This window comes from Marmota marmota, unplaced genomic scaffold, assembly GCF_001458135.2.
Source record: "Marmota marmota marmota unplaced genomic scaffold, marMar, whole genome shotgun sequence".
Classification (NCBI taxonomy): Eukaryota; Metazoa; Chordata; class Mammalia; order Rodentia; family Sciuridae; genus Marmota; species Marmota marmota.
The window spans coordinates 53,392,134-53,417,690 of NW_026000026.1; the positions used below are offsets into that span (position 1 = coordinate 53,392,134).

At 35.7% G+C, this 25,557-nt stretch overlaps 1 protein-coding gene across 17 annotated transcripts in view; it reads right to left on the reverse strand.

Moving 5' to 3' along the window:
• Positions 1-25,557, reverse strand: part of Mctp1 (multiple C2 and transmembrane domain containing 1) — a 367,854-nt gene that overhangs the window by 58,868 nt on the left and 283,429 nt on the right. For all 17 annotated transcript variants that reach the window (XM_015483699.2, XM_048811432.1, XM_048811442.1 and 14 more), the window contains one exon: positions 15,660-15,713. In XM_015483699.2, the coding sequence (XP_015339185.1) occupies positions 15,660-15,713 (54 nt within the window). The remainder of the gene's footprint in view (positions 1-15,659; positions 15,714-25,557) is intronic.

Consider the following 25,557-nt stretch of genomic DNA (forward strand, 5'->3'; position numbering starts at 1 on the left):
TTGAAGATAAGAAAAATACCATATCTTGATTTCTTTTTTCATAATTAGAAAATTTCCCCCTTCATTTCTGTACTCTGGGTATGTGAATAGATGCAAAGGTACTTGAAGGTGACAGATGATCAATGTTAAAAACTGATCTCTTTCTAACATCTTCCTCTTTTACCTGATGTTATGAAAAATGACTCACACCATAAGTTATATCACAATTTAGATTGTGGGAAGGTGAATAATACAGAAATACAGAAATTTTTCATATCAATTATTGTTGCACTCCAGGTGACTGCCCTCTGGATAGTTTCTTTTATTAAAACTAATTGTTTTGCATCTTTAGAAAATGCTCAATTTTTGTCATCATGAAGAAGAATCTGTACAATATCATGGTAACATAAAAAGCAAACATGACTTGTAGAAATAGGAAAAAACCCTTAAAATCAGTAAGCATCTATTTGCTTTTCCCTATATAAATTAAAAACAGATATCAACAAAATATTTTAGCTTTAGGATTTGTCTATAAAATCATGCTTAGTGGATAAAACTCACACTTGATACATTCAACTTTGTGTGCATTTTCAAGGAGAATTATTTGATCCTCAAAACCTGACCTAATGAAGGCCTTCATGCAAGCAGTGAGTGAAAAAAATCCTCAAACAACATAAAAACGCATAGATATGTGGCCAACTAGGGACAAATGTTGATGGAATTATCACCAGATCTCAGAAGACAAGGCCTATCTATCAAACATGCCTACCATAAGCTTTGATTCCACTAATTCCCTGAGAAAAGACATCAGGTAGACTTCTGGATACCAGGTGTGTAAACATTCAGAAATTCTGATATTACGATATCTCCCATGTACAAAACCCGAACAGAACCCCACCAGATGCAGAATCTAGTTTCCACTGGGAATGCTACCTACCCTTTAACTATTGGTGTCATTATTTAAATGTTTAATGTAGGAGAAACTGAAGTCCAAAAAAGAACATGCCTGCACTTAATTTCAAGTGACAGCTAATACAGTGCATTAAAGGTGTAAGACTATACACATGGTAGTTATATATAAATAGTAACATTAAAAGGGGTTACAACATCCCTAAGACATCCTAAGTCTAAAACACTTAAAAAGCACATTTGCAGTACAACTTATCTTAAATTATTTTAATTGGTTTCAAGATGACTTCAGATTAGTGATGGGCTTTGACTTTTTTTCTGATTGTAAAAGAGAAACAGATGAATGCTTTTTAGGCAGGCTAATATCATTCCCAGGTAGGCTACCACATAACCTGTGTTACTTAAATGCCATTAACTATTAATGAATGTTATTTTCACCTAAGTGTTTTATGTAAATTTTGTTTTCCTACAGTTGTTAGTTCTAATAAATATAGCTAATACAAATGTCTTTTGTTCTTTCTTAGCATTCATTATCAAGCAACTTTTTCACAGAGGAAAAAAAAAAGTAGTGGCAGAGAATGCTTAGCAACCATTTTACTGTTGGTTTTTTTTTCCCCACTGTATGAAAAATAGCCCAGTTATATTCTTTAGCTCAATTGCTTACAAATAACTTATCTGAAAAAAAAATCAAGTGAATCTGTCGGTTGTGGAAGTTTATTTTTCCATGTGTTATCTAGAGATAAGCCAGCCTATACTATTAGATTTCCACTGACATAATTGTGCATGAATTCTGATCTGATTTGGTATTATGTGGTGCAAAAGGTGACACATTTTCTCTAATATACCCCATTAGAAGGGAAAGAAATTGCCGAAGTATGAAATCTGAGGACCTTGATGCAGAAACTGTGTGACTTTGAGGTTAGCTAAATGGGAGAAAAGAACTTGTTCAACTACCCCAGGCACTAAAGATTGTGACAAGCAAATCTACCAGCTGGGGTAGTTACTCTGTTGGATAATCAATAAAATCTTACATTATCAGCTTGCCCCAGCTGTATATTCGTTTATCACATTGCCTCCTATGACTCCAAAATATTCAAGTGCGGAATCACAAAGAGAATATAGATACTGTCCTCATTCCCAAACCATTGCTGATCAGAATACGTGGCTGAGATAACAGAACTAAGAAATGGCATCTGTGTGCATAACATGTGGAATATTTATTTTAACATCCACATAATGCTACCTCACTACCACAGAGAAACATTAGCTCCAGAGATGTAGAAAAAAGGGTCTTGACCAAGCTACTTATGGTTCTTACAAAAAATTTTTTCAGAGATATTAGTGAGAAACATCCTTGGGAAAAAACTAGTGCAATGCCAGATGTGAAGTGTTTATAATCTCCAATTACATTTTCTAAAAAGTAGAAACTATTATGTTTTAAGAACTATTCTGCAATCTCCTTTCTCAGTGGACTTTTCATTTTTGGCAGCCAGTCCTGGTAGGTAAAGCCCAATTTCTAGAACACAATCTATTGGCATTTTGTTCTCCTTTATAAGTGGAGGACAGTGAATGTTTATTATGATTCATACAGGAATTTTGTAGGGTTCTTTGCAACTCCTTCCTAATTCTCAACAAACCTCAAGGGTCAGTTTAGCTGAAAGGTGAAAATTTTGGATGAAGTCCTTATCTACAACCTAGACAAAGAAAGAATTGGGAAGTACTTTTGTATTTAAATGGAGAAATAGTGAATGACAACAATCCTTTGTTGCTTCTCATCTTCAGTATGTAAATCGTTATATATGTGTTTGCACACCACACACACACCCACACACACACCCACACACACCCACACGGACCTTCTTTGGTAATCTGAAGGTGCCATGTTTATTTTTGAAATAATCTAACCTACTTTGGATAAACAGTCTCCTGGTAGGCAATAGGTTTCATTATTTTTCCCATACTGGAGATTGAACCCAGGGGCACTTTGCCACTGAGCTACATTCCCAGTCCTTTCTATTTTTATTTTGAGATAGGGTCTTGCTAAATTGCTGGCCTCAAACTTGCAGACCTCCTGCCTCTGCTTCCCAAATCCCTGAAATTATAGGTATGTACTAGGTTCCATATTCCTTGATGCTACATGATACATATTAGAAGTTTTTTGTTCTTTGAAATTTTGGCTGATTTTGTTTTCCAAAGATGGACACACTATATCTCCCATATAATACATAGGTTCTTATGCAATGTGATCTTGATATCACCTATCAATAGGTAGAACTGAGTTTCCCCCTCCTTGAATCTGGCTTGGTCTTGCTTGACTAGTAGAATGTGGTAACAGTGACACTCTGAAACTTGCAGGTCTAGTTCACAAGCCTTGCAGCTCCCACTTGGGTCTCTTGAAACACTCGCTTTTTTATTTTCCCTCTCAGAACCAAGCTGCTGTGCTGCAAGAAGCCAACAACTGTCAGTCATCTGACTGAGCCACCTTAACTACCTAGTCTAGTCAAACTTTAGATGGCTACTACCCCAGACATCTGATAAGAACCACACAAAATTCAGCAAGAACTGCCTAGGTGAGCCCAGTCAACCCACTGAATAATGAAAGAATAACAAATTATTACTTTAGGTTACTAAGTTTTGGGAGAGTTATTGTAAAGGAAAAAATGGATGTTAGAGGAATAGACTAGTCTTTAAAGTTTTTTTTTCTTCATTTGAGACTTTTGTTAGTGTGTTATGTGTCTCAGAGGTTTCAGTTTTTCATCTATAAAACAGTAACAGCAGGGGCTGGGGCTGGGGCTGGGGTTGAGGCTCAGCAGTAGTGCACTTGCCTGGTATGTGTGAGGCACTGGGTTCCATTCTCAGCACCACATATAAATAAATAAAATAAAGGTCTATCAACAACTAAAAATAAAACTCAAAAAATAAAAGAAGAACAAAAATCAAAACAGTAACAGCAGTAACTGCTTCTCAACTGACCCAAGTTCTGCCAGCATCAAATTGTCCTCATTGACTATTAGATCAAAGTCAGACTATCCATGGTTATTATATTCCTTCTGAATCAACTTTTGAGGCAATAAAATTATTTAACCTCTTTTTATACTACCCTTCATGTCTCCACATTGGGCCTGTGCTTACTGAATAGGTAAAAGACCTTGGGTGTGACCTGCTGCCATCATTCCTCGAGATGTCATTCCCAGTGCCAGGGAACAGAGGTAGATGGGACTTTCTGTTTATATTCAGCAAAACAGGCTATGGACATACAAACTACATATCAAGTGGCCTAGGTGTCATAAGTCAACAGGCTTTGCTACATATCTGGGTAGGCAAATTAATTAGAGGATTTCATTTCTTATCTCAGAACATGAATAATGTTAGGAAACACCAGATGTATTTCCTAATTCCTCAGCTTCTTCTCTATTGGACAAGTTAACTTGTTTGGTAGGCTTAACTGCTGTCCCATGATCTGGTGTCTAATCTTAGCTACTTCCACACTAGCCAGGCTAATCTTCCTGTTACTGGAACAAGGGATTGACACCTGATATGCCAATGTGTAAAGTTCTTGTTAATATTGAAAAGGTAAGAAAGGAAAGTACTTTGAAATAAGAATGGGCTGTACAAATACATCTCAGCTGGATAACTCAGCCAACCACAATCCTAAAATTTACCTTACTCACTTCAATATAATTTTTAAAATAATCTTAGACTTAGTATTAAAAATATCTCTCAAATAAGTTTCTATTATCACTATTACTGTTTAAAGATGCCTTTATTTTTTTTTAATCAGAGCTATTTTAGTGCCTCCTAGCATATTTCCCTACTTCAAGTCTCATTTCCTTCTTATTCCATCCTCTGGTTGCCATGGTTCTTTATAGAAATGAACACTTATTTTTTGGCTGATGATAATTGTGCACCTTTATGGGGTACTGTGTGATGTTCTGGAACATTTTTACATCATCTATTGATTAACTCAGGACACTTCATCTCAAGTATTCATATTACTTTGTGAGAACATTCAGGATCTTTCTTCTAGCTATTTTGAATGATATAATACTGTTAACTACAATCACCCTCTGTGTAACGGAACACTAGAACTTATTCCTTCTATCTGACTGAGAGGGTAGGAGACATGGGGAATGGAAAGGTGTTGGTTAATGGGCAAAAGTTCTCTATCTAAAGCACAACTTCATCATGAAAATTCACACTTTGAAACTGTACTGCTTTTGATTCCATTTCTTATACTTTGAGAATATCATCCAAACTCAGATGATGGCTAAAAGTTTCATGAGCTTAAATTTACATTTCCAGTGTCATTTTCTTCTACCTCATCAGCAGCACTCTATGTTCCTACTACACTACACAGTCCTTGATTTTATGCCACCCTTCCTGGTACATGCTCATTCACACTTCAAGACCCAAACTGAATGCCACTTCCTTTGTGGAACATTTGCTGACAATTCTGAGATGACGGTTACCCTCCTGTTTTCTCACCAAAATTGTTCATAACTTTCTTAACATTTTCCTTGTTGTATTATAATCATTGGCTTATATAACCAAGGGCCCCATCAGGTAGAGACTTCTGAAAAGCTCATGTTGTGTCATATTGTCTTTGTCTGCCCAGTGTCTTGTCCCTCAACATGTGTTTATGGAATGAAGTATCATTTTTCAATGGGACATACACAATAACAAAATAGTTCAACCTTTACCTGAGATTGGGCTTCAAGGTGCAGGGGGTTTGGTAGGTATATGAACTTAGGAAAGAAAAATTTTAAGTTCCTTTCTGAGAAATTGATTACTCTTGTAAAAAAAAAAAAGAAAGACTGTTCTATGTCAAATGTAATATTAAATCACTGATTCACAGAGTGGCAGAGATAGGATGCTGGATCCATCAGCCTAGACAAAGTTTAGTTGCAAGAACCAAGACCTCAAAATCTTAGAGACTTAGAGAACCAAAGAATTATTTTTTTTACACACACTATATGTCCATGAGTTGGCCTCATGTTATCTTTATTCCAGGACTCAGGCTGAAAGAGTGCCTTTCTGTGGACAGTTCCAGTATCATGGCAGAAAGAAAAGAGATGGAAGAGCCCAGGGTGGCCCTTAAAACCTTTTCTTGGAAGTGGCAGGTGTCAGCCAAAGTGAGTTGTGCAGCCAACACTGGTGGGCAAGAAATTATATTTTTAACATAATGCAATCTGCCATGGGTGCTACCAAAGGTAAGAAGACAATATTCAGGCTTCTAAAACAGCTTCTTGATGAGAATCTAAGAAAACACACTTGTCTCACACGAGTATAAGCCATGCATCTTTTTACTTTGAGTCTAGCTTAAGTTGGAAAACTTCAAAGAAAAATTAGTGCCATGAAGTTTTCATATCTATTGGTTTTATTGTAAGTATGCAATGTGATAAAACACAAACATTGCAGTACTTGTGTGGCAGAATTCTGCCCAATAGAAGCGTGGAATCAATTAATTGAAGAAGTACCTCAGACTGCCTACTCTGAAAATCTATTGGATATTGTGGAATTTTCACTTGTTATAAAATTGTCCCAATTTTTAGACAGGAACTTTATCTGGCTTAGGATTTACCCTTAAATAAGGAGTGGGTACTTATAATGAAGCATTTTTATGTGTTAACCCTATCACCAAGAAAAGTAACTCATATGCTGCTGGAAGTATTTGGTGAAGCACACATTTCTTGGAGTTTTATCTAATCACAGAATTTCTGACATTTCTTTAATATTTTTTTTTTGCATGTAAGTTAATGAAAATAGATACCTCTATTTGTATAGCCAACTCCTGTTGGCAGGTTTTTACAATCCCGGAAGAATTCTTACTTTGTGAACTCCTTTTAGGATCTGCAGAGTCAATGTCTTTAACATGGTGAAGAATTTCTTTGCCAAACAAACTTTCAGGCAGAATAAAAATCTTGGCACTCTGGGCTCAGATGGAGCATCTGTGATGCTTGGCAACACATCTGGTTCTGCTGCTTTGGTGAAGAAACATTCTTCTCATCTCAACATGCAGTGGTGTCAGCCGGTGTCAACGACTCTGCCAGCAATCCTGAAAAAATCGTGTCTATTTCTCTGTATGTTGTCAACCTCCTGAGAGCCAGGGCTGACACACTGCTATTTCAAGAGTTTTTGTCAAGAAATGGGAGCAGAAAAGGAAGTTCACTGTTGCAATACAGAAGTTAACTAGCTTTGCAGAGGACTGTCTTGCAACATTTGATTGGCCTTCAAATAAAAGTTTCTTCGTTTTTAAGGCAAAGGAAATCCAGCTATCAGAATAAACTAACCAGAAAGAGTTCTATTCTTAGTTTAGCTTTATTTGATGGGTATTCTTGCCAAATTATTCAGGTAACTTTTTCTATTTCAATTACTTTAGCCCACCTGCCACTCTAGAAGAGCAGGTGGGCAGGGGGCACAAATATCTACCCAAATATTTCAAAATTGGAGAAGTGCTTCTGCAAAGTAGAATAAATGATGAAGTGACAAAGCTGTCAATTTGTTTAGAGGTATAAACCTGCCAGCAGCTAGAATCACAAAATAACTCTTAGAAAGCTAATTCTGCCTCAACTCTTAGAAACCTAATTCCACTGACCTTAATGTAGACACAAAAATATTTAATCCGTTTTTCAACCATGAAGCATTAAGGATGCAGACTTTTCAAAAGATGATCTCATTAATGTTGTATGAATTCAGAAAGAATTCTTGGGGAATTCTAGGAGAATTCTAGGACTCCTCATCTACTAAAGTTATAGCATATATTTGTTTGTTACTGTTTTCTTTTGCCAAATTGGTGTTTCCAGCACTTACTGCCATGAAACTGAAAGTCATAATCAAACAAATGTCAAAGATAACAAGCATATTGTTGCATCAAAGCCCTTCCATAATATCAAAATCAAGCCAAATATCAGTCTTTTTGTAGAAACTTTTGAATATAATTTTTTACTTTAAAAAATTTGAATTTATCTCAGGTGTTTGAGGAAATAGACATGTCTTGAGGAAGATGGTGAGAGCAATAAAATATGACTTCATAAAGATACTTCAATTTCTAAAAAACAATTCCATTTCTATGTCAGCAAAAATGGTGTTAAAAAAGTGTGTTGGTTTAATTTCTTCTGGGGAGTAAGTCTGTAAATTTCTTAAGATTCTCAAAGGATTTATTATCTCTATAGGGTAAATAACCACTGCCCGGAAGTTTTGTAGGGTGAAATATTTTAAGGAATGGAATGAATGTTGTGAGGAAGTGATGTTCTGTTGAAAATTGACATTAACCATGATTTGCCATTACATTCACTAATTTAGAACACAGGCTCCTAAACAGGAAAGTATGCAACCATATCAGATGGGCAATATCCCTCTTCTCATTTTGGGGTGAATTTTTCTGAAATAAAAATTAAGACAATTTGGATAAAGATATTTGCTTTTTAGATGCTATTTTTACTTTCCATATTGAATGAAGAACTGTGTGGCCATATTTATGTAGAAGAATAGGACTGAGTTAGGAAGGAAAAAATAGGAGTTAACACTTGTGCTATCAAATAAAATGCTTTTGAAGCAGTATAGAAAATTCAGCTGGAAGGTACCTGTAATAGTTCACTATTGCTACTCTAGTGAATTACCATAAACCTAGTGGCTTAACATATATTTATTATCTTACAGTTCTGTAGTTAAGTCTAAAATGGGTCTCACTGGGCTAAAATCAAGATGTGAGCAGAGCTGCATTTCTTTCAATGACTCTAGGGGAGAATCCTTTTCCTTGTGCTTTCTATCTTGTAGAAACTGCCCACATCATCTTGGCTTGTGGCCTCCTTTTTCATCTTCAAAGCCAGCCATAGCAGTCCCTGGCCCCCCAACCTTGCTCCAGCCCATTTGTGTTCTATCGCTGCTGCAATGATCAGTCCTTGACCACCTTCTTCCCTCGAGGGTAACATCTACTCCTTCCACAGCTGCTTCTTGGTATCCAGGGTTTCCTTGTGCTCATTGAGCCTGTAGTGCAGGCGTGTGCTTTCTTTGGCAGCAGATTCTTCCTGCCTTGTAAAACACCCTCAGGTTTCCTGAGCCTGGCTAGTGACATTGAGAACAAAAGCAATGACTACAGACAAGCTCTCTTGGAGAGCTTGGACCCCCAGGCCGTCCATCACTTTAGCAACACGCAGCTGGGAGAGCCCCTTTCAGGTGGTCCAGCTGGTGCAGCAGCTCTTTCTTCTTCTTGCTACAAAGGTCTTAAGCTCTGATCTTGGCCATAGCTGCACAAGTAGCCATCAGCTGCCAGCTGCTCTGAATGCCCCCCTCCTCTTAAAGACACAAATGATTATATGGGCCCACTCAGATAATCTAGGATAATCACCCTGTTTTAAGGTCAGCTAATAAGTAACCTCATCCTATCTACTGCCTTAATTCCTCTTTTTCATGCTATGTTATACATTCACAGGCTCCAGGGATTAGGACATGAACATTTTTAGTCTCATTCCACCTATAACACATCTCTTAAGATAACTGAGTGTGCAGAACAATGAGAAGTAGAGGAAATGCAGAATTAAACATATCCCAGCTGGAATGGGAGTTTTCTTATCATACCACCTAAATACTTATTCAAGATCTTGTCTGAGTCTGTGTATGGTGGTCCGCATCTGTGATTCCAGCTACTTGGGAGACTGAGGTAGGAGGATAGCAAGTTCAAGCCTTGGCAACTTAGCCAGACCCCGTCTTAAAAATAAAGGAGGGGGCTGGGGATGTGGCTCAAGCGGTAGCGCGCTTGCCTGGCATGCGTGCGGCCCGGGTTCGATCCTCAGCACCACATACAAACAAAGATGTTGTGTTCGCTGAAAGCTAAAAAATAAAATATTAATTCACTCTCTCTCTTTAAGAAAATAAATAAATAAATAAAGGAGGTAGGAATTGTCCCTTTATACTTCTAAGTTGTGCTTATTTATTGTAGAGTGCCCCTGGGTTCAATCCCTAGCACCATCAAAACAACAACAACAACAAGAACAAACAATGGTGGAACTGCAAATTGGTGCAACCACTCTGGAAAGCAGTAGGGAGATTCCTCAAAGAAAATAGGAATGTATCCATCTTTGACCCGATTATTACTCTTCCTGGTATATACCCAAAGGATTTAAAAATCAGCTTACTACAGTGACACAGACACATAGCAGCAAAATTCACAATAGCTAAGCTATAGAGCCAAACTAGGTGCCCTTCAATGTCTGAAGCAATTTGCCTCCATACTCCACCCCATGCCCCAGGAAGCCTGGGCTAGAGGAAAGATAAAGATGCCACATTTGAAGTCAGGAAATCTGGGTCTCAGTTATTCTGTCATTTATTGTCTGTGTCACCTGTGATACTCATTTTGGCTGAACAAGCTTCCCCTTGTTTTTATTTTATCTGTGATGCTGAGGACTGAACTCAGTGCCTTACACATTCTAGATAAGTGCTTTACCACTGAGCTACACCCCTGGCCCCCAGGTGCCTTATTTTAAAACAAGGTGGTTGAATTGGATTATATCTTGGGCCCCTCTATTTTTATTATCCCTATGATTTGGGGTGAAGTAGAGAGTTTCTACAAACTTAAAATCAGTAGGCTGTTAGCCCAGTGGGCTTAAGCACCACCAAGTCCCCCAAAAAGGAATGGATACTTCCCCACCTTTTACTAATTTTATTCTTAATATTCTTTTCCAGATGGGAAAAAATGAGAGGATAGAAATGACCCCTCAGACTCTCTGCCCAGTCACCCCTGGCTTTAGATCAAAAGTGGATAAAAGCAAGTGGGATATATTGATTTTACCAGCAATACAACTACTGTGCACTTCAGCTTATCTCTCTGCAATGAGATGCTTCTATCCAATAAAAGAACATGTCAAGGCAGATTGGCTTTCCTCTTTTGTTTACTGTAGGAAGGAACACAGATGGTTCCATTTTCACCCTACAGCATGGGAAGGTCTATATGGTTGTGGTAGACAGAATTCTAAGATGGAGACCAAGATTCCCACCTCTTAGTCTATAAGTCATGTATAATCCCCTATTCTTATGTTTGGGGATGGGTTTAGAAGTATAATGTGTATAATGGGACAGTTACTCCCATGATTATGTTCCATAGCACAGCTGTCTTTAAGAAAGAGAGAAAGGCAGGTTATCACTGGGGTCTGGTCTAATCTGGTGAGCTAGCATCTTCTTGAAGGAGAGTTGAAGCATGGGAGAGATTCAACTCAACAAAGATTGTCCAAAGATAAATTTAAAGATAGAAGATCCCACAGAAATTGGCTAGGAGCAGAAAACAAGCGCTTTAGTTTTTCTACTGAATTCTACTAACAACCTAAATGAGTTTGGAAGTGAATTTTTCTCCAATAAGAACTCATTCTGTCATATTTTGAGGGGGAAAGCTTCAGCAGAGAGCCCAGTTGGCTGTGCCTGCACTTCTGACCTACTGAACCAAGATCTTAAAAATATAAGTGTTGCTTTACACCTCTAAGTTGTGCTCAGTTTTTATGCAGCTATAGAAAAATGGATAAACAAATAGTATTCCAGTTAAATATAATTTAAAAAAAATTTTAGGAAGTACTGTTTTTCTTGTTTGCTCTCTTTCTGCCTTTCTCCAAAGCCTTGATCCATTTCCTTATCATGCATCTTTTTTTTCACTGAATATAACTGTAAAATGCAATTTTGTCAGATTAAAATCTTCTCTCATATCACTTAGAATTATCTCTTTCTCCCCCACCCCACAGTTGATTTAAGATTCAGAGATGTATGAATGTTGGGTACATTATATACATGTTTGGGCTGAAGAATCAAACCAGAAAACACAGACTTCAAGAATCAAAGCAAACAATCTGTATATTTTGAAGGAACTCAGATATGTTTCATTCATTGCATCTAGTTATCTTGAAACATAGTAATCTTGACATAACCGTTGAAAAAAAGGAGAAGCAATGTAAGCATAAATGCCTGAACATTTTAATATCTTTTATCAATAAACATTACTAGAATGCCATGCATTTGAATTCATGCTTTTCCTGAGGGAAACCTGCATTCTGTCTTCTCTTCCTGATGTTGCAGCTGGATCTTATTACAAGGGTAGGATGCACCATGGGAAGCATGCCTAAACTTTTTAAACTACAGAAGGCAGATCTTCGTTAATTAGAGGTCTAGATTATGCAGAATGAGCATTGTATTATTACATATAATGTGGAGAAAAACACTATTACATGACTGTTCTTAACTCCACCTAGGTAATTTAGTTCAGCCTTATTTTCTTAGATATTCTGTTAACCACAAAGGCAAGATTTGGTGTCAGGTCAAAAATCACATCAAACTGAGGCTTTGTTTTGACTGAGAGAACGCTCTGTAACAAAGGGAACTGAATACACAGTATGATGTCTTTCTAACATTTAATTCAGAAAAAAAAATGTTATCTCCAGCCCGGCTTAACGCAGAGCTAATAATGTACTATGTTATGTATGATGCAGATAAGTGAAAATATGAACAAGTAAATGCTTCATAACTAAGACTCACCATTTAAAATCCACATTCTCTTTGTTAAAATTGTGAAATTGGATTAAGAGAGAAGCCACCGAATTTTAGATTCAAACAAATGTGGACAATGGATTTTAGAATGAAGAATAAGTGTGTGGCCATCTGAATAATGATGAGATCTTTTAATAAAAAGGAAGAATTCAAGGAAAAATACTTAAAAGGTCATAATCTAGAAAAATTTCAAAATATGGAGATGCAGGTAAATCACAAGTTAGCTTTAACCAACTTCAACCAAAGCTTTCCCAGGTGCTAAAGTCAGCACTGAAGAAAAGCTATTACAAAGCAATTATGTGAAGTAATTGTAATCTTTGCTTCAACTTCTTATACCTGTGTCTTTGCCATGTATATAATTATGCTGAGGGAAAATACTCCAAGCTCAAATTAGATAAAGGACTTCAGTGTATGCCCGCATGGACCTTGTCAAGTAGCCAATGACTTGCCTTTCATTGTGAGTGACTAATATCAATGCTGGCTCTAAAGAAAGACACTTTTCATAATCGCCCAACAATCTGCTAAGTGAAAACATATGGATTGGCTTAGGCAAAGCCTGCCAGGGGTCTTTGCTGAATGGAAAACAGGTGCTCTCATTCTGGGCCACGTAATACCCCATTTACCCCCAAGTCCAAAGGTTATAGGACTAATAGCTGCCTCGTGGTAATCAGGGAAGCCAAGACACTGGCCCTGCTGAAACATCTGGGACATATTTTACATACTTGCAACATATGCTTCAGGTTCAATTAACATGAGGCTTTGGCACATTTATTAATCTTTTTTACTTTTATCCTATAAGAGGACCCACTGACCTGACCCCACTATTATACCATATGAGAAAACAGAGAAATAATGAGAGCTAGAGGTCAGTACCTGCTCGTATGGTGAAAAACACATTTGTTTTCTTATGAAATTCCATTACGCATGACTCTATACACAAACTTTAAATAGAGGAACCAATGAATTTTTTAAAGTAGGAAATTACTCTTCTCCCATTCAGACACACGGATAGCCAAGACTTAACAATGCAGGGCTGTGACAGCCAGTCAAGGGATGGAAGCCAGTAAATGGAAACTTGCAGGATCCTTTCACGTTTCCATTTCTTATGGTACAAAAACTTTACATTTTAGGATGTCCACTCTAGGATTCTTTCCTCAATTATGCAAGAGCTTAAACATCTACTATAATTACTACATTTGATATTTTTGAAATAAAATTTTAATGTTGATATTGAATTATGGTTGAGAAAAAGAAAACCTATATGATGTCCAAATAAGGAATGAATTTAGGAAAAAAAAATCAGCTCACATTTTTTTTCAGAAGGAAAACACCCTGTGTGTTGGCACCCGGTACAGAAGAATACAGCTGAATTCATGCAGTAAAATAAGCACTCACTTTCAATCAACTTTGGTAACTAGATCTGAAAATGTGTTAGAACCAGGGTGTCAATTCCAGACAACCATATACTAGATTACGATGGATGCTACTCCAGAGATTTGGAGTTGTTTCCCCACTCCCATGTTCCACTTGACATCTATGTTTTGGTGAGCTGGTTAACTAGGTGTGTATTTGTTTCCCAAGCCTAACAGCCTCTCTGTTGAAAAAAATGACCATAAAAAGAAAGATTAGAGGTGTAGAATATCAGCAAGCTGGCTAAAAATATATAGGGTGACTTCAAGCAGGGACATTGAAGTACTAGACTTCACCAAGGGTTTCCATTTATTAACATTTCTGGGGAAACGCCTGCTGCTGGGATGGATCTTTATGGTGGCTTTAATAATAAAGCAGCAACAAGCAAGGGGAAATGGCCATAAATGGATGGCAGCTCAGTGTTTATCAGCAGAGAAATGATGATTCAGAGCTGGCATGTTGAGTTAAAATACAATCTCTCTACAGCTCCACAACTGACCTTAACAATAAATCATATCATTTATTGCCAGAAGTGTGTGCTCATGTTATTTAACATTAAAAACAAGCACATATGTGTTTTTTGCAGGAAGAAGATTTTGTTAGTTTATGTTTGATGATGTTGCTAATAACTGAATGATGTACAGAAGGAAAATTTCACATAAAAGCTCTGTCAAAAATGTTTGAAATAGCATTAGAAGGGAGAAGAGGGGAAAAGCCCGCATGTGTGTGTTTATTTTCCTTTAAGCACTGAATATTATTCAGGAAAAGAGTCATTTGTGAAGTTAACTAATCCCTGTGATTTTTTTTTTTTGGACACCTCTAGTGCTTGCTTCCAAAACAAATTCTTGAGGACATACCTGTATATCTCTACTGGAACCAAAGGTCAAGGGCATAAATTGAGATACATTGTTTTTCTCCTTCAAAAAATTTCATTGCTTTACTATAACAGAAGTCAGATTCTGGTGAAGGTCAAAATCTGGCTTTATTTGCCAAACAATGTTCAAAGAAATAATGATATTCTCTCCCTGCCTCTGATTTCACCTTAAGACTTTGTAGATTTTAGGTCTAGAAATGACAGAGGTCATGATGTAACAAACGGCCATAGAAAGCTGTTCTTCCAATACCAGCCACAGCTGCAGTGGTGCAAGGTCGTTCTAATTCTTCCCCCTAGCTGTCCCCTCTCCCCAGGGGACAACCAATCCAAGCAGTCCTAGAAACTAGCTGTTATTTACTGTGGTCAGCCTCCCCAAGCCCACCAGCAATTGAAGTAGTAGCCTCAGCCTGAATGGACTTCCCTGATGGAGGAGCCATGGGGTCATTCCAAATCTAGACAAGGCCACTGTACACCAGGGTTATTTAAATGTCCTCTTGAGTGCTCCACACACGTGTTCTTTTGCTGAGCAATTCTTTGAAAATTACAGACGGCAATATCCATGCTCAACTCATGCAAGGCTGCTGATTTTTTCACTCCCCTCTTCCCCCAAAGCATAGAACCATTTGTAATACTCAAGATAGGACAAATTTTTGCCCTTCAAAAACAGTTGTCACTGCCGTTATCTTCATGAGAGCTATCAAGTTCCAGACAAGCTGAATTATTTTATTTTATTTTTTTTGTTCCTGGCAGAAAAATATTTGACCCAGCTCTGGACAAAAGCGAAGAGGATTTATAGCCCTCTCTCCCTCTTTGCAACATGCAGTGGCATTGTTAGGATGATAAACAGCACTGTCCAATTTTCTGGACTCAAACACTTCAACTCCTTTTTTAACTGTCTGTGAAAACAGTGTCATGTCTACATTTCCCCATCCCCAGGTACCCAAGTGCTGGGAAAGATAATTACCTTGTCATCTTTGTCATCTTCTTCTTCCTCGTCCTCTAGCATGTCCTCCACTACCTGCAGACAGAAACACAAGTTGTTTTTGTGCTCCTAAAGGACAGAATTTTGTCCTGTCATTTTGAACCTTTTGGAAATGAAAATTTTATTAACATTTGAAACACATGCACTGGAGAAGGAATGTTTGATCTAGAGATGGACATTAGGAAAAGGCTGTCTTTAATTGTTTAAAATCAGGTAACAGAAGCCCGATCAAGGGAATCCTATTCATGCAAAATGTTTTGTGACAAAGAATTTGAAATATGTGTAAGGCAAACTAACATCAATTTGGAGGATGCTTTACATCAGGAAATCTCCTTTCTACCTATTCTGCTGTCAATATTAATCAGGCACTCTAAATTTAGAACTAGATAACTAAGCATGAAGCAACTCTGTTATTTCTAATTTACTTTTTGCTAAACTCTTAGATTAAAAAAATCTGTTAATCCATTCATGCTGATGGCCTATGGTGTAAAACTAAATGTCTTTTATAGTTCAAACTTCAATTCAGTTTTGTGGATTACCTGAATATTTCATTTTGGCTCTGTGATTTTACACAAAGATTATGAGGATTGTTAGTAAAAGAAATTTAGAAATGCATTCTATAATCAAATGTGCATAATATATGCACCTAACTCAGACAAGTGGATATGCATATGCACTTTTAATGGCTCCTAATTCACCTATATTAGTAGAATGGAAGAGTCATTCTGGATTTGCCAAATAATTTTCGTTTGCTTTGGTCAATATATAACTGCCAGTATTAATAATGGGATTTCATTAAAGTTTTTTTTATGACTTTATAGACTTACATAAACATACACACGTGCACCCCAGGGAAATTAAAAGCATAAAAAATAAACCCTCTACAGTTGGGATTCTTATTCAGGTAAGTTCCAACTTCTTGTATATAACATTTTATATACTTTCTAAATTTTTATTGTGTTTTTTCCTAATCCAATCTGAGTATCTCTAAATAGTTAGCACATATTTGAGAACATTTCTCTCAAAGCTTGTAACTTTGGAAGATAAAGACAACTAGCCCTTCTTTTAGGAGACTTTTTGATATAAATAGGAATAACTTATGAATGAAAATTTCAATCACCAAGACAGTATTATGCAAAGATTGTATAAACTGAGATGACATATCTGAATTCTCAGTTAATCCTAATATTTTTCTGAAATATTCAAAAAGCATTCAGTGATTTAAAAAACCCAACACACACTTCCAGGTCTCATGAACCAATATAAAACTAAGCTATCTAAAAAACTGTGAAATTGTTTCTAATTTATGTCATACATAACATCTTCTGTTCAACAGTAGGATTTTTTGGTCTTTCATTTTGACATCAGCACTTCAAAAGAATCATAGTAGCCCAACATACTTTTTCCAATGTATGTTGAGTGCTTATACAACTTTGGGAACATGTAAAGCAATTTGAATTGTGGTTGACCTAAACAGGAAATATGAACTCTTGATACTCTAACTATTTTCAGCCACTCCATAAGCATTTATTGTAAACCTCCTTATCCAAGGCACACAATTCTAGGTAATGTGAAAATACAAAGAGAAACAACACATAGGTACTTGTCTAGCCTCATATAGGCCCTATGGAATGTAAACAGGGACCAGCAGATAAGCCATCATATTAATTTTTAACTTTCTTTAACCTGAATTATGTGCATCACAAATATACAGACATTAGTAATGACAATGTGTAATTGAGGAGATGTATGCCAGGCTATTCCTTATTGGGCTATTTGCGATGGAGGTTTAGAAAGGAAAAGAAGCCACAGTGTTTCAATGCATTGTATTACATCAAGATTTCACCTAACCCTTGCCAGATTTTTTTAAAAAATTATTATTTTCTACTTCTAATAAAATTATCTTTAGGTGCTGGATGTGGTGGCATGTACCTGTAATCCCAGTGACTTGAGAGGCTAAAGCAGGGAGATTAAAAATTTGAGACCAGCCTTAGCAACTTAGTGAGGTCCTAAGCAACTTAGTGAGACCTTGTCTCCATTAAAAAAATAAAAGGGGCTGGAGATGTAGCTCAGTGGTAAAGCACCTCTGGGTTCAATCCCCAAGTATATACACAAAAGAATTATCTTTAAAGTTTTGGATTCAAATGAAGTTTTTTTTATTGCTAAAACTATCCATGCAGTCATATCAAATATGTCAAAGAAAATAAAATATTCTTTTACTCCTTTTATTCCTCTGACTAAACTCAAGAAGTATTATATATAACTAGTTATTAAAAATATATCATATACCTCCTCTTACAGTACTTAGCATCCTACTGCAGATACTACAAAGGCAGAATGGTGTCAAATTGTATCTAGCAGATTGCATAATAGGTGTTCAAGAAATATTTTTTGATCTAGTGGATAAATGACTGCATCATCCATCCTTCATATCTTGGAACACACTCTTTGGTAAAGTGCCTATCATTTATCTCACAAACCTGACTTAGCTCACTTCGAAAGAATTATACCTAATCAACTTAATAAAGGCAAATATTCAAAATGCTTTCAAACTTTTTCCTGGAAATAGAACCCATGAATATTTAATCTTTAAGATCTGGGGATATCTACTAACGCCAAATTAATTTTTAAAAATTCCAAGTATGATTGAACCATGAAACAAACTACTAGCGTAATTTACACACTTTGTAAATCAGCTGTGGCTCTTATGTTCAAGTATGAGTCAAAGAAGCCTACAGAATCAGGCTCTTCATTTGCAAAACCCAAACTGTTCTTTCCCTGCACAAGTGGGTAATTGGCTATGCACAATTGCTCCACAAATGTGCAGCCAGAACCACCCAATACAACCATTTGCTTTTACATTTGGCAGAAAAGTGTTGTGTTAGTGAGAGGCCTTTGTGTTGTGTTTTAGAGCTCTAGTGAGGGCTTTTCCCCTCCTCCAGTGCCTCCTTAATGTTATATCATGAACATCTAAAAGTGAGGATTTAAAATACAGATAGTTTCCTGTTGATGCCTTTTAGCTGCTTCAGAATGCACGCCCCCCCCCATTATATTTTTTTCAGGTGAAGCTTAAGTTGCCTTGAAACGGAGATGATAAAGCCCTGATCATCTGATTAAAGTCCAAGGAGATCATGTCTGTAGAGTGTTTAGCACAGTTCCTGTATCAAAAGAAGTTCTCAAAAATATTAGCTATTGATAAAATAACAACTTAATATTTTAACACTGAGTTTTGGAAATTAAATTGCATCTTTTTTTTTTTAACCTGGGCAGAATATCTTTTGTTCTCAATGACAAAGTTCTGATTCATGTTTTCACTGAAAACAAGGAAAACACATACAGGCACAAGGAGAGGTTTGGGTAAAGATTCCAAATTAAAATGATGCTGCTTTTTTACAACTAGTTTTCAGGCGTTAGTGGCCTGGTGAAATGGACAGCCCTGAGAGCAAGAGTGTCTCAGAAGCTGAGCTTTAAGACTTGAGCTCCAGCCAAATGCAATGGACATAGAAACCACAAACTGTGTTTTAAAAAATAAACTGTGTAAGGCTGGAGATGTAGCTGAGTGGTAGAGTGCCTGCTTAGCGTGTGTGAGGTCCTGGGTTCAATCCCAGGACTGAGAAAGAAAACAAAAACAAAAACAAAACAAACCTGTATATGTCACAGAAGTGCATTTAACGACTGCATAAAATGTAATCTTTCCCAGAGAACTTAAATAACACCTGCTACTTAAAAAGAGAGTACTGGAATTTAACACTTAACTTAGGAAAACAAATAAAAATACAGGAGACCTAGTCTCAAATTCAAGCCCTTTCCTCTTCAAATAAAACCAAATAAGCATTACATAGTTTTGTTTTCAAATATTGCAAGTCCAATTGCCCAAACATTTGTCAGCAATGATTTAATAACACACACACACACACACACACACTCACACACACACACTTCCTTACAGGGGGAATGACAAAAAATTCAGGTGGTAGAAAGTTCAGATTTTTTTGTTTTTTCTTAAAAGGGAATATCTCAGACTGGCTCTGGAATTCTCTTTCCAAATTATGCTTTCTGATACCTTGCTTGAAAGCAAGTAGTATTAATCAAACAAAGGAAGGGCACTAGGGAAATCAGAAAGATGTAATGCAAGCAGTTAAAAGTGACATGACCTTCTGTAATGTCGCTCGTCACAGACTTATATGCCACACACTGGAGGAAGGTCTTGAAAGAACGGATTCCTGGTACTATTCCTTGAATGTAATACTAATAAAGATGACATTTTAAAAAACACACATAGACAGCCCCAAATGTAGTGTGCCAGCTACATTACAGCCAAAGAATAAGCAGATAACATTATTTTAAAAAGCATAATATTTCTTCTTCCATATCCAATATTTGTTGAACATTTGTCATTAAGATATAAAACATAATATGTAGCTATACATTTAAGAATCTATTTCCAAAATGGAACAAAATTGCTTCTACAGAATATCTTTTATATATTTTTTTTCTAATTTTGTAAGATTTAATTGTAATCCAACACAAATCTGTGATTTTCAAGGAAATAAAATGTTATTTGAGTGAAAATGTGAATAATGATGTTGAAAATCTGAATGAAAATATGACAACATGTTTAGAATCATTCCATCAATGATATATACAGATGTGACCAGAGAAAGCAGTTAAAGGAACATTAACACAGTAAGAGTATGATAAAAAGTGGATTCAGGTAAACTTTAGGATTAAAATCATAATGCAACAGTGGATAATAATTATTGCTTTTCAAAATCAATTTAGGGTGCACATTTAGACTACAGTGACCAGAGCAGGTTAAAAAGGTCCTTGGATAATTCTTAAAGTACTTTATATTCTGACTTTCCAGGAATATTATTTTTCTCTTATTCAAATCCACCTAAACAAAAAAGAACGAAAAGAATCTTTGTTATATTCACCTTGTTAAGATAAGAATTCAGTGATGTGAAGCCAAGCCCCCTCAAAACCCAGTGCTGAAACAAACTGGTTTCTTTTGTATTTCTACATTTTTTTCTTGAAAATAATCTTTGAATTAAATGGATGTTTTGCTCTATTCAGAATGAACAGTTGCACAATTCAAATTGCTTTTCTAAAACACAGTCTATAAAAAAGCAACACATTTAAATTAAAGAAGAAATCATTGCTGTCCAGATGTGCAAATGCAAAGTTAAAATATTAAAGAAAATTGTCACAAAAGAAAGAAGTTTCATACTTAATTTCATATTCATAGAACATCCGAATGTGTACAGATGCTTATATTTGGATACATTACAAACTAAATGCCTGTTTCCACCATAGAGATATGGAAGAATTAGGGGAGAGTGGTACTCTTCAACATGATTTGGAGCTTATTGTATCATTGTGTGTCTACACCACACAGAGCACACATTTGCATGTCAGTGGATTTATTACAAGTGTAAGTACTGTTTGAAATTCAGAAATGTCTCTGAATTGGGAAGATGCATAGAACCACTTAAATGATTTTGGATCATCTGAAGGTACCAGAGGTTGGGCTGAAGGCTTTTTTGTGGTCAATAAGATCATTATGGATGTACTTCTGCAGATGTTTTTTTTTTTTTTTTTTACAACAGACATCTGCTTCTCAAAAGATTTTTGAGAAGCAACTTTTGCAAAATGAATGGTACAATTGAACAACGTGTATAATCTAGACCACATTTGTAAGAGTAATAACATTCATAAACACGTCTGGGATATACTGTTTTATCCAGTATATCGCAAAAGCAACTGCATGTATGATGGCTGCTTGGTCTGATTCACGCTATTAAGGATTTGACCTTGAAGTATTTCAGCTACAGTAGTCATCAAGATAACTGAACTACTAGATGTAATAATAATTAGTGTGATAGTCTTGCCAGTGAGGCTGAATATATTGCAATACAAAAGAAGGCAGACTAAAAAGAAAAGCATTAGTACTTATTGCTAAAACACTTCCTGATTTTTACAGAGACACTCAAATACAATTATTTCTTCTTTCAGAATGCATTTCCTTGGCTCATTCTGGGAAGTGCCATGTTGTAATTTAGTCTGATTCTTAATAGGAAATGTGGCTTTAATGTGGCTATCAGATGACTTTTGATTCATGCCACTGATTACAGCCTGTATTCTGCATCATCAACAGCATTCTTATTTGCAATATAATATGCTTTACTATAAGGTGCAAGGACACTAAATTTACTTCACTGGCCAAGAGTATGTAACCATTTATTTTCTTCAGTGTCAACTTAAAATGCAGAAAAAACCTTCCATTAAGAAAGGCTAAACAATAGCCAATATAAATTTTATAATCAGAATAAGCATCTTAAATGAATTTCTTTTCATATTTCCTTCTCAGTATTCTTAAATGTTTATTCTTAGACTTACACAAAGCACTGTGAACAGAAATCTAGTGTTTATTTGAACTCTGTCTCCATCTAAAGGCTTCCCAATGTATTGTATTTTTTACTTGAAGGAAAAACCTAATCTTGGCATCTTTAGTATATTACAAATTACTTGGGTTAAGTAGGAAAAAACAGGTCAGCTATTAACCTGTGGTGTACTTTTAAAATGATGACGCTTTCTTAAAACTCTTGTCCGATATTAAAACAAATATACAAAATGCCAAAAAATTTGAGTTGTTTAATGTGCTTTGTAAGTAAAATTAAAAGATAACTAGACATTTCAAACCTATTTTATAAAAGTTAATGTTTTTAAAGCAAAATGTTTTTGTTTATGAAGAACAGTTCAAATAAAAAGAAAATTTCTTCCTTAAGCCTCTATGTATGAAGCCAAATTTCCATTTGAGAACCACAGCTTTTTAACAAAAAAGGTACAAGTTAAAATGTTTCAAATTGAGAACAACTTTAGAAACTTTTACATTATAAGTTGTCTAATGAAAGGTTTGCATTGTTTGTTTAATGTGTTTTCTGCAGTGCAAGAAAAGGGAGCTGCTGTGATCTCTGTAGGGGTCCATGTTCGGCTAACGTCTTGTGTATGTCTCTTGCTCTAACCTCATCAGACACATTTGGGAGCATTAAGCTGCAATAGGTGAGAAATTCTTTTTCAGGTAAAGGCATAGCACATGTTCTACAGGTAAATACTACACTTTGGGGATATTGGGGATCTTTAAAGAATTTTGAAAACAAACATTTATCTTGGAGATTAATATTAGCACACTTTGGAGCATACTAATCTATTAAGTCTGATTCATTTTTAATGAAAATTCACCGCAACCCCCCATTTTAAGCAATATGTTGGGGGGTGTGGAGGGGGTAAGTGGAATGTGTGTTCAATCACAGAGAAACATTCTGACATTAAATTGAATTTTTCCACTTAAAATGTTGAGATATAAGAATGTTATGTCAGAAAATTTAACTTTTAAAACTGAGCATTTTAAAATGTCAAAAAATCAAGAAAGACTTCAGTTATTTGCTTATGTCTTTTTTGAAAAAGTAGTGATAAAATATAATTTTATTGAGGATAGTATTCACAAAAGAAAGAAAGCTCTAGTCGGTTTGGACCTGCATTTGGACTGGAAAAAATGTCTGTGGTTAATGGTAGCATAAAAGCCTGAATGAAAAGAAAGTTCAGGAAACCCACACAATCCCATACAATGGTTATAGCATGAGCTTTCCATAATATTCCACAGAGCTCTTTCTACAGTCTCACAAAGGCCAGCCTGGTCCACTTATCATTTCTGCTTTATGTAGTGTACTGTGTGATTGCTAAATTAGTGCATAATGCATTTATAATATTTATAGTACCAACATTTAGTTAAATAACCTTTATGTAAGATTTATGTTGATTTTTTTTATTTCTCATTTAATGGCAAATTATGAAGAGCATGTTTCATAAAGATAATTCTCCATTTAAATTCATCAGTCCATTAAATATTAAAATTATGTTTCTGATGCAATCGAGAACAAATTTGTCCAGCTTCAGTGATTATTTGCACTCATAAAAATTAGGCTTGATTAATAAAATTTAAATGCTTGATTAAGTTGACATTTTCATGTCCCATTCTGATTTATTAAAATTAGTCCCTATCTCCAGGCCTGGTATGCCAGTGTGGGTTTACCTTCTCCTTTCTCTTACCTAAAACATCCTGAGTGAGGCTGTTAGGAAAGAGTATTTTGCTATGAGGCTCAATGAGTTTTTCAGTGAAATGTCCTACTCTGGCCATGTGCTTCCTACCTTTGGTTTTCTGCACTGGGCATGGTGAAAATATGTTTCTTTCATGTATCTATGGATTAACATTTAACATTTAAGGTATTTCTGTAAAATTCAACTTCTAAGAAGCTTTCATCTGTTGAAGATTGCTTTTGCTCAAATTTCTTCATGTTTTTTTTTTATTGGTAAAAATATAGATTTTTATTTTTGTGAGACTTCCGTATACATAGCAAGGGAATTCTGGACATAGGAAATCTTACTGTGTCAGTGCTTCTGTCTTTGTCTATAATCTTAAAACTAACAAGAATCACAAATGACCAAGGGAAACCATTCTTTTCAACAGGACTTAGACAGAAAGTCCTCCTGAGAACAAGTGACTTATATAACATCTAAACCCACATGATACCCACACTGGCTTACTTATCATGGTATGATGTTCAATTGTCATTTATTGAGCAGTTACCACATGCTTAACACATGGGGTTGACTCTTAAATTCGCAGAAGACCCCAACAAGGTAGCTAGTATCCCCATTGCAATGGTGAGGAAATTGAGGCTTAGGGGAATTAATAAATTTGTATAGCTAAAAAGTAGAAGATTTGGAATTTAATCCCATGTCTTCCTAATTTCAAAGTTTGGGCTCTTAATGTTTAATATCTGGAAAGGTACAGGAGTAACACTTGTTTTTTAAGTTATTTTTGCTATTGCCCAGGGGAGTAAAACTCATTTCAAAATTCTGTACAGGTGAACTGACTCTCTTGTTTAAGCAATGCTGCCAGAACATTGGGTTATTTTTAAAGTAAGTGACACTGTGTAGTAGTTGTTTTCTTTTTCTTGCATGATGAAATAAATTCAGTAACAAATGACAGATAATGTCCTCAAAGGTGTATTTTAGTTTGGCCACTGAAATGTACAGTTCCAACACTATGTATAGGATAGTGAAAGGGCCTTAAAGTTGTACACTCTTGACAAATGTATCTTATACAATGTTCAACAAAACAAACAAAACTCTCAGGATTACGGGGCCCTTAATAATAGTTCTGATTTACAAATGTTTTACACAAGTAGATAAAGATATATTATTTAGTCTCCAGTTTTGTTGATGGAAATCTGGCAATTTCTTGTCACTGTTCTGAATGAGGGACAAGTCTCCACAAATATATATAAAATATATATGTATATAAAATATAAAAATAATATGTATAAAAATACATATAAAATATATAAATAAAACAATATATAAATATATAGTATATTTATAAAATATAAAAATAAAATAATATATAAATAATATATATAAAAATAAAATATATACATAAAATATAAAATCTCCTGCCAACACCACCCACCTTACATGCATGATGATCAAGATTGGCAATGCAAACTAGTCACCAGTCATGAGTTACCAGTTACACCAGAAAGTACTTGCTTTTGGTCTTTGATCCTATTTCCCTTCACCACAGCATTTCTAGTAGTTTGGTGTTTAACAAAAAGACAGTGCAAAATCATTTGGAAAGAAGAAACAGAAGGTCACCAGAAATAGGTAGGATGGGAACAAATCTTTACTCCTCACACTTCAGATAGAGCCCTAATATCCAGAGTATACAAAGAACTCAAAAAATTAGACAATAAGAGAACAAACAACCCAATCAACAAATGGGCCAAGGACCTGAACAGACACTTCTCAGAGGAGGACA